General features: G+C 36.7%; 2 protein-coding genes across 2 annotated transcripts; one reads left to right on the top strand and one right to left on the bottom strand.

Annotated features, from left to right (window-relative positions):
* Nucleotides 1–1635: 1635 nt before the first annotated feature.
* On the bottom strand, nt 1636–10666 carry LOC112569465 (protoheme IX farnesyltransferase, mitochondrial-like). Its single transcript, XM_025247259.1, has 7 exons — nt 10246–10666; nt 9675–9962; nt 6012–6210; nt 5049–5173; nt 4856–4926; nt 3870–4102; nt 1636–3311 (listed from the first exon to the last, which is right to left on the bottom strand). The coding sequence occupies exons 1-7, from the start codon at nt 10363–10365 to the stop codon at nt 2878–2880; spliced, it is 1470 nt and encodes a 489-aa protein (XP_025103044.1). The 5' UTR covers nt 10366–10666; the 3' UTR covers nt 1636–2877.
* A 143-nt stretch (nt 10667–10809) lies between these two features.
* On the top strand, nt 10810–14894 carry LOC112569554 (ribonuclease P protein subunit p21-like). Its single transcript, XM_025247368.1, has 4 exons — nt 10810–11065; nt 12719–12819; nt 13052–13134; nt 13849–14894. Exons 1-4 carry the CDS (start codon nt 11000–11002, stop codon nt 13965–13967), a joined length of 369 nt encoding a protein of 122 aa, XP_025103153.1. The 5' UTR covers nt 10810–10999; the 3' UTR covers nt 13968–14894.
* Nucleotides 14895–17970: the final 3076 nt, after the last annotated feature.

Here is a 17970-nt window from a genome sequence, read left to right on the forward strand (position 1 = left end):
AATGATTTCTCGATAAGTATGTCAGAAACATATTCCACTCACATACCAAGATACATAAAAAGCCTATAGGTGATTGCCCTGTTAAGGAACAAGTCAAAAACAATTTTTAATTTAACAAATTTATGCATAGTGTTCTCAGAAATAAACTGAAACTGAATGACTGCTAGGTTAATGCTGTTGTGGCTCAAGTTGTAAGCCTGCATCTTCTTAGGCAGAGACAAAGGGATGGTACGTACTGACACTCCATTACTCACCAGTTCTGTGCTACGCTGTTCATCTTAGGACGAACCTTTCATTTTCTACAGCTTACATAAGTCCCGGTTTGGTTATTTGATATTCTACAAGTCATGCCATGATAACACTGCAAAACTCCATGAAAGAAGGCAGAGGGAAAGGGAATGCAAAAACTACTCATCAAAGAGTAGACCTATTCAAACATTTTAGCACGGGACAGATCATAACTGACAGATGCCTTGAAATTCAAGCTGAGATTGAATAGTGCTGCTACTCTTTATTACTGTATGGTATTTTTACAGTATGTCTAAGAGCAATCTGATAACTCAATAGTAATTATACCTTTGATTTTTATAGTTTTTAACTGGTTAGTCTTGTGAACTTTTCTCTGATAACATAGTTTTTAACTTTTGCTTTTCTGTCCCTTATGATCACCAACAAAGAAACATCAAGATCTTTACCTTGTTTATTTCTATTATCTTATGTAGCTTAAATTTTGTAATTATTCTATGATTGTATGTGTTGCACATGTATTGTGGGATAAAAATATTTCTAAAAATTGTTAGAAGATATTTGTTTTAAGAGACTTTGATACCTTACTCTGTAATTCCTTTACTGAACAATTTTCTGGTTCTTTTGATCTGTCTGCATTTGCTCCCCACAAATGCTTGCTGTTAAGCATAGAAATTGCTGGAGTGTCATAGGTTTGGTCACAATTTTTCGTTTGAAGTACCATGTATGATAAAGTAAACAATGTTAGCAAGGTGATCTGTAATTTTATCACTCTAAGAAGTTAACATGTACATAGATAAAAGTAAACTGTGTCTGCTAAGTGTGATGGTATTTGCATGTTATTTCACTTCATTAGAGGTAGTTTTAAGAACATTTTTAAACATTTTTGTGAGTTTGCCACATAATGTGTTCACATTTTCAATTTGTTTTACTCTCCATTCTACTTTGACAACATTGAAACTTTGTGAATTCCATGCACTGTTTAAGTCAGCCTCATTTAAATAACTATGTGAGTCAGTTTTGATTTTATAAATAATTGTTGGTGTATTTTTATTGCATCTTTTCGCACATCACAATTTCTTTCAAATGTTTATGTCCATAAATGTTTTACTTCATTTTCTTTTTATTTGTTCAAGTAGCTTTTTTCGTTAATAAGGTATCTGGGCCTATTCGTTAAATCGTTACTGTAGTAATGTGGAAGCGTCTGAACATAATAAATTGTATTTGATATAATAAAAAAATATGTCAGCATTTCACTAAGCAGATAAACAGTTTGATTCTACTAGGACCTTTAGCTCATTCAATATCGGTGTTTTGATGCAATTAAGCTACAGCTACAAAGACATTCACATTCATGGATGCAAACTATAGGAAGAGTTTAAGAATATATTCCTTTGATGGAACAGTTTATTCTTTCATACATTTTCTGCCTTATGAAAAAAAATCTAAAACTTTTTTTTTATACATTAAAAAAGTGAACATTTCTGTCTCTTGTATATCTCATAATATGGCTTAAACATGCCAGCCAAATTTTAAAATACATTAATTTGAAATCTGAGCTATGATGAATGAAACAAGAAAAATGGAGAGAAGTTCAAGGAAGCTATCATGGATGTGGTGTGACTAAGTATGCATCCTATTGCATAGTTTCAATAACATGTTAGATATCAAGTTCTTACCAAGCTTAGCATGCTGTATATTTGTGAGAAAAAAATACATTTTTTTATGCATTCTCATTAGTTTCACATCAAATAAACTCTACAAACTTGCAAAACACACCCATAGAACAGGAGCAATTTTTGTCACAAATGAGGTAAGTTTTTAAGAACTGCAATAACATTTGTTGCTTGGTTGCAGAATTATGCTTTTGCCCGTTTACAGCCCCATTTACTTTGGCATATTTCTTTGATTACCTGATTAGCATGAAACGCCAAACCTATCTAACCTCACCACTTCAACATATTTTACGATCTGGGGAAGTTGGTGTGATCTTCACCCTCGATCTGCTGACTTTTGTTTCATCTGGAGATACATCAAGCACGCTTATCACACACATCCATGTTGTCATTTCCAGCAAAGCATTTAGCTTCCTACTTCTAGGTGGTTGGTGCAATTCCCCCTGCTTAAAAGAATAGACTTACCAAACACTACATTCTGGCAGCACCCAGGACTGCCCTTAATATGTTGAATTAGGTACAATTTAAAATGATTCAAAATACTGCCAGCAAAGAGAAGAATATAGCATACACTCTTAACAAAAGCTAATGTGCTAATCCACAACTGATAATTCAAACCATCAATTATAAACTCTGCATTGTCATGAGTATGAATAGAAGAGATCTTGTTACTCTGCTAATACATTGCATCCACATGGTTTTTATTGTACAATATAGATTGTATCAACATTGAGCAAAACTCATCATCACTGCTGCATAGACTTGCAGTTTTATTGCATGAGATATAAATAACACTTTCCTATATTTTCCTGAATCAGAGATTCTGCATCAGTTTTGCTTTAGTCAAGAGTTTAAACTATTTTCTTCATATCTATTTTAAACCTTTCATGTTTCCTGTCATTGCAAAGATATTGCTATATCTAACAAGCATAAACTCAATACTAAATGAAATGGGTTATGATGCTGCAGTTGCTTTTGATCCCACCTTTAAACTTTCATCATCGTTAGATTTAGACTTCCACTGCTTCCTGCTTATCCACATCAAGAGCAGTAATGCTGGCAAATGTATTAGGCTGAAGCGAAACAACTTTCTGGAACTTTTACTGTCTCCATGTCGATAAAACTGCCAGCCCAGATAGGTCAGGTACAGATTAAGAGGTAGGGAGTCCACTGCAAAGGTCCAGGTGGTAAGGTCTAGTAAAGGGGCAACCAGGCAAATTCCTGTGGAGACCACGCTGTAGCGCAGAGCCACTCGCTTACACAGTCCAGGATTGACAACAGACATCATGCGATAGCCAGCCCGCGAGTATTCTGGACGTAAGTTCCAGCTTAAAGCATTGAAGTGAGGGAACTGCCATGCATACAGTATACCTGCTAAGATCCATGCTCCTGCAAGTATTTCAGAAAAATCAAACATAAAAAAGGTATTTCTCAGCTCATATAATGAAAATTACAAATTTGTCAAATCTGAAAACTGCTAAATAAGACATAGGTTTGGTGACTTTGCAGGCACCTAAAAAGATTCCACCGTTAAAATTAAATAAAAGCATTTTTCACAGCAACATAAATTTATATAAAGTGAATCATAAAAATAAAGTAAATTTTAAGGGACAAGCAAAGAAAATTCATTACGGGACAGACATGAACGCAACCCATCTGCCTGTATTGTGGCAACTCAGAGGACAGTGCCAAGTAGCCAGATAGCGTACATGTTGCGGAAGTGTTAAAGCCCTCTGTTAAATAACCGCTTGACAAAAAATAGCAGACTAATGAAAAGTTGATAATTTTGTATGACTCATGAATGATGCTATAAATATCCATAGGGCCCTTGTCAGAAAAAACAAGTCCCCTACCCCAAATATGAACCTCTTGAAATGTTGAAGCGAGAGGAAAATTGCTCCTATGTTCCAACAACAATGAAAAATAATCACACAATATAGTACATACCAGTTTCAAGTCCACCTGTGCCAGCAGCCCAGCCCATCATAGGTGGGATGGCCCCCACCACAGATCCCACCCATGTGTTCACAATGCTGATGCGCTTAAGAGGAGTGTAAACCAGAGTGTAAAGAACAAGATTAAAGCCACCAAGTAGAGCTGTCACTCCATTAACTCCAACAGCCAAGATGGACAGACCAGTTGCCCCACATATCACAGCAAATGTAACTGCATGAAGAGGACTGTTCACAGAACAAAAAATACTGTTAGTACCAAAGAAAAAATTCTCTTTGTCTATAATTCAGTTCACCAGAACATCTTTTTTCTGCAGAAAAATTTAACCATTCATCTTCTGGGAGTCTATGTCTATATTTTCCTTTAAATCACCCTGACAACATAAAGGAACACAGGAATATTCCAAGGCTCAAAAGACTAGTGCCTACTCTCCAGTTTAGACTTGATGAAAACTTATTAACCTTATGTGTGTGTGTGTACTCTGACATATATGGACTCTTTCTATTAATTTAAGCTTTAATATGTATTAAATCATCTCCTGTAGAATGAATAATCAGTGTTTAAACAAAAGGACACATCCCAAAATCCATTATAAAGTGCATGAACAAATAACTAAGCAAAGAAAGCCATGTGGACAGAGGTCAGCCACTCATTATTATATTGATTTACACTACAAAAAGCAAAAATGAGAACCTAAAGAAAAGTTGTATCTGAATTTTTATGTACATTTCTTTTAAAAACATACATTATTTTGTTTAATCTGTTTGCATTTAGCACATAATTTCTTTTCAATTAATGCCCCATGACCAAACTTCATGACTATAGCTCTTTGTTATCACTATAACTTGGCTTTCTGAAGGATAAGCTCTTCAGCTCTTGTTGCAGTCTGCATAGTACAGAATCATTCATAAGAGCCTTTGAAATATGTCTGAACAAACAAAGATGATTTGAAGAAAAAGACTGATTTTTAACAGTCTTACCTGATTTGTCCTCGAACAAGAACCCTGTTCTTCGTGCGATTCATTTGTGAGTCATATGGGACTTCAAAGAACTGTAACAATTTCAAGACAAACTTTTAACCAGATGTATTAAACACCTTAATTTCTTAAATGATGTGCCAGTTTAAAGAATATAATCATAGTTAAGCTTTGTAAGCTCTAAAATTTGACTCACTTGGTTGATAGAGTTTGCACAGCAAGATGTCAGTCCAGTCCCAATGGTACAGAGAACAAAGGTCGTCGGTTCAAATGCAGCTGGAGCCATTGCATATCCTGCCATAGTTGTTATGACAACAAGACCTGCCACAAATGCTAGAGCTCAGTTGTGAAGCACAATCTGTAAAGACCTTTCAATGGTTATTTCAAGTTTATTTAAAAACTTCTAAAAATAGCAAGTTGTTTTTCTTGGCAGGCCTGTATCTTCACGTTAGATATGACACTTCTTCAACATAATTTAGTTCTAATTAATAGGAAACTGTTAATGTAATTATTTTTTATGTCTAATGGACTTTTTAACAAATCTAATGTTTTTCTTGCACACAATGTCCCTCACGAACAACTAGAACTGCCGTGTTATGAAAAAATGTGCATCAATGTTGACTTTATTTTGATTAGTCTGCTTCCATTTACAATGTTCTGTCTCTTCAAACAGATTGTTCATGTGCCAAGTGAATTATCATGGTCTTTTTTTATTATTACACTTATGGGTGGGAGATGAATTGGTATTTTACACTGAGCCAGCAACCAAGGCTATATCACGGCAAAGCAGCAAACCCTGTAAACAGATGCCACATGCAGAGAAGGAATAGCGTGCCCAACATGAGATCTGAACCTAGGACAGCCAATCCTCACTGTATTGGTGACAGGCACTAACAGTTGCACCATTGGACCACCTACAGCTACATTTAATATGAATCATGTTATTACTAATGGTTTTTGTGTGATCATATGACAAAAAAATGACCAAACTCTAGCATGGGGGATGCTTGTATCGTGAGGCGCAACTGTACATCTACTCCATCAAATCAATCCTTATGCTCATAAACTCATATCTGAACATGTATTCTTATTACACTAATTCCACATCAAAACAGAAAAACAAGATTAGGAGCTCATGTGTAAACTTAATAAAACTTACTAGTAAGTCGGATTTTGGATAGCCTCAGGTAGTAGTCTGGAAGTTTCCGAAATTCTAGTACCTGCTCCTTCCACTGATGCTCTTCAATGGAGTCAATCCTCTTGGCAGGATTGGTCATGTCTGTCTGTACTACTCCTGAAGTCACACGCAGAGCAGTTGTTGGGACAATCGTGTTGTCTTGGAGCACTGTATGAATTACCTATACCATGTGCATGCAAAGGATCTTGAGTTCATTTACTCCATATCTTATAAAGTTAATATCCTAGAATACCTTTAAAATTAACAATAAACACAATTTCATTTGTGTACCAAATAAGGACAGTAATACCCATATGTATTTTTTGTTATCTGGGAGGAGTGTAGATGATTGTTAAAATGACAAATGACCTGACACTAATTACCTCATTAAACAACTATTTGCACACCCATTCATGTACTCTACATTCATGTACAGGTAGTCCTCGACTTACGACGGGGATCCGTTCTTAACGCGACGTCGTAAACCAAATTTCGACGTAAGTCGGATCATACGTTCATACAGTACTGTACCATAATAACAGTATAGTACTGCAAACACTTAGCCTGTCCAAACACTTATCCTAACACAGTACCCTACATAATTATCAATAAACATAAGTACAATAAAATATTGTAGTACAGTATGTTTAATAATGAAATACTGTACTGTAAGTGCTGTAACAGTAATAAACAGTGTTAGGTTAGGCAGACGTTACCAACACAAGCCTGTCTCATCCACGTTGAACACTTGTTGAGCACAGTAACCACCCTCCTCAATTATCTTAGCCAATGCTTTAGGAAACTCAGTTGCTGCTTTCTCATCAGCACTAGCAGCTTCACCTTGCACTTTAATGTTATGGAAATTGGCACGATCCTTAAACCTCATAAACCAACCCCCACTCGCCACTAATTCTTCACTTTCACTTCCTTCCCCCTTTTCTCTTTTCAACGCCTCAAACAGTCTCCTAGCCTTCTCCTGAATAACCATAAAACTCACAGGGATACGGCGTTGACTTTGGTCTTCCAACCACAGCGCCAATAATCTTTCCATCTCAATAATCAGTCCACTACGTTGCTTTGTTATCACTGTCAAGCGTGTGCGGACGTTTTGCCGACGGACGTTTCGCCGCCGGACGTTTCGGAGCCGGACGTTTTGTCGACTGGACGTTTCGCCGCTGGACGTTTCGGAGTCGGACGTTTTGCCGACCGGCGTTTCGCCGCCGGACGTTTCGCCGCATTATGTCAGAGAGAGAGCGAGAGCTTACTTACTTCTCAAAGAATGAAAGTAACTACTAGATTACACAATAATTCTTTATTTCAAACAAATTTTACACACAGACTTCACAGACAGTTTACTTTGATTGTCACAGATTATGCGCAACAGCTTTGAGAAAAAACATTGATACAATGGCGAGAAATGTGTGAGCGAACGGTTCACATGAGGAGGGATAGTGAGAGAGAGTTCACTGATACATTGATACAATGGCGAGAGAAATGTGTGAGCTAACGTTCACATGAGGAGGGATAGTGAGAGAGAGTTCACTGATACATTGATACAATGGCGAGAGAAATGTGTGAGCTAAGGGGCGTCACACACTTGACTTCGGCTAAAGGTCCCGCGTGAAATGCCGAAATGAAGTGCCCCGCGCCGAAACGTCCGGCGGCGAAAGGCCGGTCGGCAAAACGTCCGACTCCGAAACGTCCGGTGGCGAAACGTCCGGTGGGCAAAACGTCCGGCTCCGAAACGTCCGGCGGCGAAACGTCCGTTGGCGAAAAGTCCGTGTACCACTGTCAATGTAAGTGGGAATGAGTGTCGTAACCACGAAACGACGTAACTCGAGACCGTCGTAACCCGAGGACTACCTGTACCCACTTTCATGTACCCCATTCATGTACCCACAACTCTTCATGTACTAATGATGCAAGACCTCTCGTTCTGACGGAGGTATACAAGTTTAGTTATGCTTACTGGCTTGGCTGCCTATATTACAATAAGAGTGCTTAAAAAGATAAGATGAATAGAAATAAGCTTTTATTAAACAGCCACCAGCATTTTCAAAAGGTTCCAAATGATTCTGTCTCAGAGAACAAAATACAAAGAACAAATTAGAAAATAGTTCACAGCTAAAAAGGAGTTATATTCAAGCATGAAACAAAAGGTCACACAAGCTGTCCAATCAGATTGACTCCTGTGACATCTGGAGCAATTACTTATTTAGAGCTTATGTTTGGGCTTGGGTTTTCCTGATTGATGTTAAGATTTCTTGGATAAACTGTGTCACATATCAGCTTGGTGAAGCAGATGATGCGACATCATATGATTTGCAAAACTCTTTCTTCTGTTTCACAACTTTTGCCACACACACTGGTGGTAAAGGTTGGCTGCCCAGAGTTCATTTCTCGTCTCGGGCACGCTGTTCTTTCTCTGCACGTGGCATTTATTTACAAGGCTGGCTGCCTTGCAGTAATATAGCCTTAGTTGCTGGCATGGCGTAAAAAACCAATCCCGCCCCTGGTGGTAAGAATATAGTTCCTTTGTTAATACTTAAGTTTTTCTCCTGTACGGTCTGTATCTGCCATATTTAGATAACTTAAGTCTCATTAGCGTGCTGATAACATACACCCTTACTGTTAATGTTCCAAGTTTTCTAGAAATTGAAGTAATAATAGTTGCAAGACATGAAAGCTATTCTTTGGTGTAATACAAAGTCAGTTCATGTTTCTCTCTCACACACAAAGTCAAAAGGGGAGAGAGAGAGAAATAGAGCTATGCACAGTACAAGAAGATCAAGGCTCTGGTTCAAGAAAGAGATAAGTTTCTAAAGACCTTTTGAAAGAAGAGTTGTTTTTTTGTAAATACGGAGGGGCAACTAGTGTAGTACAGATGGGGAGGTCCTTAATTACAAAGTAATCCATAACACAAACGCGTGTATCTTCTAGAAATACTTTCATGCGCTTCTTGTGTCTATCAGTAAGCATTTGTTTCTTCAAAACCCTTTTGCCCATTGATGAAAGATTCAAGGATACTCCGCAGGCAGCACATTGTGCACAATGTTTATCTTTAGAATCTTTTATCAACCAGTCTTTATATTTTTCTTCCTTTAGCCAGTTCTCCTGAAAAGAACACTTTCCCGGCATTTGTTGAATCATCAAAAAAGACAAAGAAATGTGGTCATCTGTCAAGACTAAAATCTTGCGAAACGTAAGTTCTGGTCGCGAACGCGACTTGGCAGTCGTGTGATTAAAATAGCGGCAAGGAAGAATTGTCTGTATTTTACGCCAAAGTTGACTCCGAAAATAAATTTGTGGATTTATAAGAGGCATGAAAAATAAATCTGTGGTAATATTTTATCGATATAAGGACTTGTAAGGGTCACAGAGAAAATGTAAGGACGTGTGTGAGGAATTGTAAGGACCACATGGAAAATATAAGGACTTATAAGGCCTCACGGTGAAAATTCTCTACGTAAGGATAGGTAAGGACCCTGCTAACTTTGAAACATTAGGAAAAATGTACACAACTATGATCTACAACACTACATACGATGAACATTTGAGTGGTTCCTATAGTTCACCATGATCAGTAAAAAAGAATAAAAGCAAAGACAGATTAAAAAAAAATAACAAATTCTCCTTCCTACTCACTTGTTCAGAGGGAGGAATATGAACACTGAAGACTTCATTCCGCTTTGGGATGAACAGAGTAAGACCGCTGGCTATGCTACCTGCTTTTACATTCACTATCTGTTCTGCATGCTTGAAATGTAAAGATATTGGTTCAGAGTCTGCAATATCAACAGTCTGTACTGACACATCTGGACGTAAAGTTGAGGTATTGGTTGCTGAAATCTGTTCTGAAACGACATCCCCATTGATAAAATCTTGAGACACTGGCTTAGTTCCTTTAGATGCTGCCGCTGCTTTTAGGGCATACTGAAAAGTAAATTCAGAAACAATGTGAATGTCACACTGTCAATATTTAACCTAAATGTTCGGGTCATGAATAAATAAAGGTAAATCATTATTTACTCATAGATATCATGCTGTCATGAAACTATTTTTGCCGATGTTTTGTAATTATGTAACGTATGCGTACTCAAATTTTAATAAAACAAAATCATATCCATTTTAATTTTACTGTTGAAATGCCAATGTCGGATCACAAACATATTAATAAAAACATTTCTTATTATATTTGCGCAATAATAATAATCACCCTTCTGCAATAAGTAGACGGTGGATCGTTGAGGTACAACGGCTTGGCTAAAGTGGGAGGAAGCTGCCCAGGCACCTTGCACACACGGCTCAAGGTGAAACACACACGATATGTATTCATATTGTCAGTTTAAAAGCGACGCTAAATTTATTTTATGAACTATCCCTTATTCATAATGGTGCGAATTTCTAGCCATTGTAGAACAAAATGTCAGTTAAAGAAATGTAATTTTACAATGTCAGTCACGTCGTCCACACACGATCATACACCGGAAGTTGAGTGCGCCGGTAGCTACCGTACGGACGGTGACAACACACATTTTGTACCCACATATTTTACCCAAGTAAAACAAATATTTCATAATACGGAAACAAGTGTACAAACTTGGTACGATTTTCGTTTATTTTAAAGAACATTTAGAATGATAACTATCGATAACTGATAAAGTTTAAGGGATATCTCAGGATAGGATCTCTTAGTCTTACACACATGTGGTGGATAATTTTCCCGAGGGTAAAGGAACTTTAATCAAAGAGCAGATAATCACCGACGTGTATAATGCAAGTCTGGGATAATCACCCTTAGTTTGGAGAGGGTTGTAGACCATGGACGTGTATTTAAGGGGATAAAAGTTCGTGGTTATAGACGTTCTGTCAGTGACATTCTTTTTCACGATATTGTTAATTTGTATCTTTCACGTTGTGGGTTCAGTAATATTAGGTGCAAGAAACTGAGGTGCTTTAGGTGCCTGGTTATGGGTAAAGATGGATCACGTTTCGTCAACAAAGAAGTTTTTCAACGCATTAACTTTTTATACCAGGTGAGATCCCATAGAATGACAGAGACCTAATGCATTCAATATAATACATTACAAAATTGTTTGAACCTAGTAGATGTTAACTACTTCTATATTTATGTCTCGTCGATTCTTGAACCCGTGTACCAGGGCTTCTGCTAAGGCTAAATTCTTTGGGGTCCCAGGAACCCTTCAGATTTTTAAGGGGTCCCTGTTCTTCGCCCAAATTTGAAGGGGACCCCATTGACGAAAATTGAAGGGGTCCTCCGAACTTTTAATGCGTACTGTACGCAATGTTTTGCGTAAGCAGAAGCCCTGAAATATTTCATTTACTATATCGTTTCCTTAGATCCTGTTATAGCTCAGATTTGATATAGGAAATTCAGCAGTAGGGAGCGCATTCAGCTTACACCGCAGTACCAATGGATATTATTCAGTCTTTTCCAAACGAGGACTAATCTAGGACGTGTATAGGATATTATGGACTTATGGACTTCAGGGTTATGAAAAATTATGGTAAAGTAGGCCTATGTGCTTTACCATTTGTTGACATTTATTTACACATGATGATACGCTTGCAGTCAGTAAACAGTAAATCTAAATATTGTAAGTGTCAAGTTTCATTTTCTGAGAACTACCTTGAAAAACACTTCATTATTTATTAATATACAGTCGAACCTTGATAAGTTGAGCTCAAAGGGACCCGAAAAAAATTCGACTTACGGAGTTTGCGTTAGGGAAAATTGCGTAATAGGTGCAGGTATTTGGCCGGGAACTAACAATTTGATATAAGGAGGGTTTCGACTTAGGGTGGAGTCAAAGCAGAGGATTCTGACATAGTTTTATTGCTTTATTAAGTTTTATTTCTTTATTATTCTACAAGTAACCTTAGCGTATAGCAAGGAAAATTGGATATGAAAAGTAGATCTTTCTTTCATGTATTTTTTTTAAATGAATGTTCACATCAAGACTCCAATGTTCACATTTATTTACATCTTCAAAGTTTAAAAATATCTCTTACAATTACCATATTCTGGGATGTATTATCACATTTTTCAGCTAAGTGTGATTACCACTAGTTAAATGCCAATGAAAATGAAAAATAGTAATATATGTGATAGTATATTCTTTTGCTTTTTTTTAACTGCTAAGAAAGGCATGATTAGTATGAGCACATCACAGAAAAAATCCTTATTTGCATCATGCTACCAATTGCAAAGCAGTGGCACACAAACATATTGCAAGTGAAACAAAAATACAGTTTCAGTCTGGTGATTTTTTTGGAAGTGTTTGTTCTTTGATATTCGTAAATGTAGAATGTGGATTCCGAATCCAGTATCACAGACCGTTGATACATAAATTAGTTTTGGTAGCCACTACACTCATGAAGTCTTGTTCCTGTTTTGAAGACATCACTTGCATAAATAAGGTCCATGTTGGTCATGGAGTGTGTAGACATTTGCAGTACATATGTCACGGGATAATTCCTATTCAGTGATGGTTTTATTATGTCAGTTTGCTTTTGGTAGATTTTTGCAGTCAATGATTAAAAGTAGTCATGCATGTGTTGTATGTGGTATTGAAAAGACACTGCAAAAAAGTTAGTTGTGAATATGTAGAAAAATGACAAGATGAGGTTATATATTTATTTATCTTTGACTTAATTTTATTTTTCAGGCAGCACATTTTGCCCTGGTTCAGACACCAAGCCAGCCTCAGTTGTGCTGCTTTTACATTAACACTTTACGTACAGTGGCAGAAAAACATGTTATTAGACTGTAAGTATCCTTGGCCATAAAGAATCTTTATTCCTTTCAATTTTATTGATTGAAAAAAATGTGGATCAGAGATTGATTATAGTTTATTTTTACCAAGAGATGTACAACACTCTTGAACGTTATGATGTAAAAAAGTCTACTCACACCGAAATTTCACATTAACTACACTGTGGTAATACATCACACTTTCTGGTATATCAAAGTAACTATTTTTTATATTTTCCATCAACAGACATCCAGAAATGAAAAGAACTATATGCAAGAAATGTTGCATCTTACTGCTGCCAGGTATCACAGCAACAGTGAGAAGTAAAAGTAAGTTATGTCAAAGAATAATGAAACTTTAAATAAAAACATGGCTAGCATCATATACAGCTTTTGTTTTTTTTTTTTTTTTGTCGTTCGCCTCTTTTATCACACTTGGAGACCAGCTCTTGATATGAAATTGGTGGTCTTCTGTAGTCTCCACTGGCCCGTACAGCTTGTTGTAAGGTGACCAGACGTTTCGGGGGCGAAAGCGGGACACGTGCCGATGATGGTGTCGTCACCGTCAAAAAACGCGGAAAAAAGTGATTTTTAAAGACAAGCGGGACATTTGATGCACTTGCCAGAAAGCCAGAAAGCGGGACATTGGGCGTCCCGCCCGATATTCAGGCGGGACACGAGGTCAAAAGCGGGACTGTCCCGCCTAAAGCGGGACGTCTGGTCACCTTAGCTTGTTGTGCAGGGTCTCCGACTGTGGACACATCTCTTCCCTCAGGGTACGGAGGTTCCTACAGTCCTGTAGGATGCTATTTTTGTTTTAATTGCATATATGTGCATTTGTATGTAGATGAGAAAAATTATGAAGGGGTGCAGAGTAAAATAGATTAATAGGACATTATCACTTTTTGAAATAGACCCTCACACTAGAGCTTAAATGCTCTTGCCATGAAAGCGACCTGTCCTTTAAAATAACTGCTTTATGATGAAGTAGAAAAAGTTCAGTGCCAACTACATTCTGAATATATATATATTTTTTAATTACAGAAAAGGGAGAGAAGTGTACCTTGGTGTCCTGCCTAGAATGTGGAAATGTCAAACGTTTTCCATGGAGAAAGACCCACCAACTATGGATTGAAAAACCTGATGCTTGGCTGCCCTCTTAGACCAGAAATAATTTTAAGATGTTGGACATACATTTAGTGTCTTGAAGGAAGCTAAGTAAAAATAGACCATTTTACTTGGTTGGGTCAAGTTTAATTGATACCTAATCTGTTCTTACAGAAGACAGAGCTGGTACTTCAGAGGAATGAAACTATGTGCGTTTGCACAAAACTAGGGTGTAAATAATGTTTGGTGTGTATGATTGATTTGCAGATGATTGTATGTAAATTACATGGTTTTGGCCTTTCCTTTGTAAATAGCCTTTTTGTCAGTTTGCACACTGTTTGGACCTGTTTGATTCACCCAGAAGTGCTTAGCTTTTTTCTTGCCCATATCCTAAACATCATTTATTCTGGAACAGGTGTTTGTTTATTCTTATGTACATGAACATGAGAGTAGCAGGTTGCTGTGTCAGTTTTAAGGGCACTTTTGGCAGATGGGATATAAGTATGCTGATACTTGTTCCATTTTTGTACGGTTGACTGTCGGTTTATTTGTAATCTTTTGTTCAATGTCTACACATGGAATTTATTACTCGCATCTGGTGGGAAAAACATAACAGCCACATTCATATAGTTTGATTTTTAATTGCATTTGTGGTTCATCCATCTCTGCATGCCACATAGCGGCTAAATCGTGCAATATTAATAAATGGAGTGTTAAGAATTTGATATACTTTATTGACACTAATAGCAGTAGGAGAGAGTGCAGTGGCTTCATATACACAAAGCTTCAATTCTTAGATTGTATATTTATATAGAAAGCATACATCTATACAAAAGATAAAAATGTTGCTGTGTAACAAAACATGTTTGGAACCAGCCCAAAAAAAGTTTTAAATACCATTTTAATTCTGATATTACAAAAAATTAAAGCCATTTATACACAACCAGCATCCCTGATTTTAAATAAAAAATATTTTAAATATTCACAAAGTTTGGAACAGATTTCTTTATGGAACATTCTAAGACCTATACAGTATAAACTAAGCATACAACTATCATCTCAGTACAAGGGATGTTCACTTCCACTCAAACTTAGCAATAAAAGAACTTGAAATATTTTTTAAACATTTTTCTTTTATTCTTCAACTCTTTTTTAAAACTTTTTCAGCATAGTCGGCACCAATTGCAAGACATTTTTCAGCCCTATGGATTCATTTTTGAAAACACTTCAAAAATGCCAATTCTGGCATCAATTTCAGCTGTTCCCTTACTCCAGCAATGAGTTCCTCTTGAGTTTCAAAGCTCACTCCATGCAGGAGTTCTTTCAGCTTTTGGAATAACCAAAAATCACATGGGGCAAGGTCTAGTGAGTCAGAAGGAAGCTTCAAAACCTTGACACCCAATTACATAAGAAACTCCAATGGATCACTCAGTGGAGCATACATCGACTTGCTTCTCCTCTCCATCCTGGGAAAACTCGGAGGGGAAAAAATAAAAAAAAAATGTGGAAACACCCTGAAGAATCACTAGGAAGTCTGCATGCTTGTGAAATACTGAAATCTGGGTGAAAGTGGAATAACCCTTGTACATGCTAAACTATGACAATGCATGCATGGTTATAATGTTGATATTCAATAACCTGAAAAAGAATTGAAATATCTTTTAAACCAAGTCTGTCTAAAGTTGTTAATGCAAATAGAATATATAGATGTTCACATAAATAATAAATTTCCTGCCTTAGCCAAACAAACCTAGTGATAGTATTCAGGTTCATCAAACAGATAAACACCTTTTTTCATAGGTTACAGTCCTTCCTCAAAGACCAATTATTAAATACTAAAAAAATTTAGAGAGCTACAGAAAAATTAATCTCAGAACGGTAGGAAAAAAATATTAAGTTAATAAAGCCCACATGGATAAAAAATTTAAAAATCAGGGGTAAAAAACCCATGGGATTCTGGGAGGAGAAAAATAGGTAGCTGATCCAAACTGAGGGTTCAAAAGTTTACCCCGTCAATCACATACGCTCCCTCCTGGCCTCTCTCTTCTCTCTCTCACACAGTCAAAACCAGCTGATAAAATTAGAAAAAACAAGGATAAGCACAGACAATCAGCAGTCAGCAAATTCACAGTTCCACTAGAGTTTCTTCCACCTTCAAGCCATCCAGAATGGCTTGAGCTCAAAAGCTTCAATAATTCTGCTTGGACACTGTGATCCGCCAATTGTTGTTTCTTCTGACTTAAAGATGAATCACTCTCTCAGTTTCACAACAGTTTAACCTAGAATGATGACAAAAATGAGCAATAGTTGTAAAGAAAAACTTAGTTTGATGTATCATTATGAAGGCACATGAATACATACCTGAAAATGCTGCATACAATTATTTTGCAGGCAAAGCAAGGGTGAGACTTTTGTGCACAAATGACAGTCATTTGTTCTGCAAACTATGGACAGTATTGCTTGACTCCATATATTATGGCATTGACACTGGTCAGGCACAAGCCCATTTATTACAGAATCTAGCGTGTAAAGGTCATATACAAGTAAACCTTATGCCACCTAAAGTACACATACATCAAAGACCTGAGACATAACAATGAGGTGAAATTGACAAATGTTAGATTTAAGAGGGTAAAAAGGATCAAAATATGAACAGACTATGCAGTAAAGGTAATGCGATGCTTCCTCAATTAGTCATCACAAGTTTCAAACAGTGAAATAAATGAGCAATATGGAAAAGATTACAAAATGAATTTCCTCAACCCCATAAATATTTTTTTCTGATTTTTATTGCTTTAATGCTTGGGAATGAAAAAGCCGCAGAACAAATGTGAAAAGTCATAAGCTGTGATAAAGTGTGACTGAGAGAGTGAAACACTTCATTCAAATGTCAATCTTAGCCAAATATTCTGGAAAAGAAAGCAAATGGATCGTTATTATTATAAATTATTTACTCTATTTTAATAGTTATATTGTTACTTTAAACAAGTTCCCTATTATAAAGAAAATTCAGATACAAATGACAGAAACTTATATGAATTATGTGATTGTCCTCAGAGTAATAACATTCAAACCCATTAGTGATGGGATAAAAGTGGGAGAATTTTGTTAACCTATGAAAAATTACTTTTTTAATATTTCATGTCAAAGTACATAACAGCAATACAAAATAACAGTAACAAAGTTAGTTTAGTTTAGTTCTTGTTTTCCTCAAGGAGCATGGACCGCACTGCTATGGTTTCTGTAACAGCTGGGTTTTTTTTCTTGTTTTTATTTTTTATTTTTACATGAGTAGGTTGTTAGCCTAAAGCGAAACCCCCAACATGGAGGGCCAGGGTGCAACATTTTAGTCTGGCCTCCCCCTGACAGACCTGTTCGGCTTGGTTAGACCTGCCAGGAGCACAAGGCTCCTGCCAACATAGCTGTGGATTGACAAGGTGTACAAGTCACCACACCACTACTAAGTAAGTTGCACCAACTAGTGGTGGCACAGTAACAAAGCTCCCACAAAAATAAGGACCCCCCCCACCAAAAAACAAAACAAAAACAAGACAAAACCACACACACACTTTTTAACCCCCTTTCCTCAATTCTTCTAAATTTTCACAGATAAAAGTATCGTTACATGAGGTAAACTCAGGAAAAATTTACTACATAAATGATTTGCTATGCCATGATAAAGACTAACCAGAATGCATCTTTTATTTTGTTACACTTTTTTTGGTTTCTGTCTACATATTTTACAATTTAATTTTTTTTTTAAATTCAGGGATGAGCATACTTACTAATCCTTGGGTATAAACTTCAGCGAAGAACTGAATATTCAGAAGCGTGACATTCCCTTCTTTGGCCCATCATTTATAAATTCATGACCTAGGCCATTACCACATTTTCCACATGAAACCTGAAAAGTGGTTACATATTAGGAATAAATGCTCATGTGGCTACATGGCTACACATTATTCACAGTAAATTATAAATTGATCACAAAAAAGCTGTAAATAGTTATGAGAGAACTACACAGACTACCTTAAATGCTCTGTCTGATTCTGGCCGTTT

Source organism: Pomacea canaliculata, linkage group LG1 (assembly GCF_003073045.1).
Source record: "Pomacea canaliculata isolate SZHN2017 linkage group LG1, ASM307304v1, whole genome shotgun sequence".
NCBI lineage: Eukaryota > Metazoa > Mollusca > Gastropoda > Architaenioglossa > Ampullariidae > Pomacea > Pomacea canaliculata.

Coding starts and splice junctions, on each gene's coding strand:
- LOC112569465 (XM_025247259.1), bottom strand. CDS start 10,365: ATGAATACATATCGTGTGTGTTTCACCTTGAGCCGTGTGTGCAAGGTG. Junction 5,174..6,011: donor ATCCAAAATCCGACTTACTA/GTAAGTTTTATT, acceptor CATTTGTGGCAG/GTCTTGTTGTCATAACAACT. Junction 4,927..5,048: donor GTGCAAACTCTATCAACCAA/GTGAGTCAAATT, acceptor AAATTGTTACAG/TTCTTTGAAGTCCCATATGA.
- LOC112569554 (XM_025247368.1), top strand. CDS start 11,000: ATGGGTAAAGATGGATCACGTTTCGTCAACAAAGAAGTTTTTCAACGC. Junction 11,066..12,718: donor GCATTAACTTTTTATACCAG/GTGAGATCCCAT, acceptor TTTATTTTTCAG/GCAGCACATTTTGCCCTGGT. Junction 12,820..13,051: donor GAAAAACATGTTATTAGACT/GTAAGTATCCTT, acceptor TTCCATCAACAG/ACATCCAGAAATGAAAAGAA.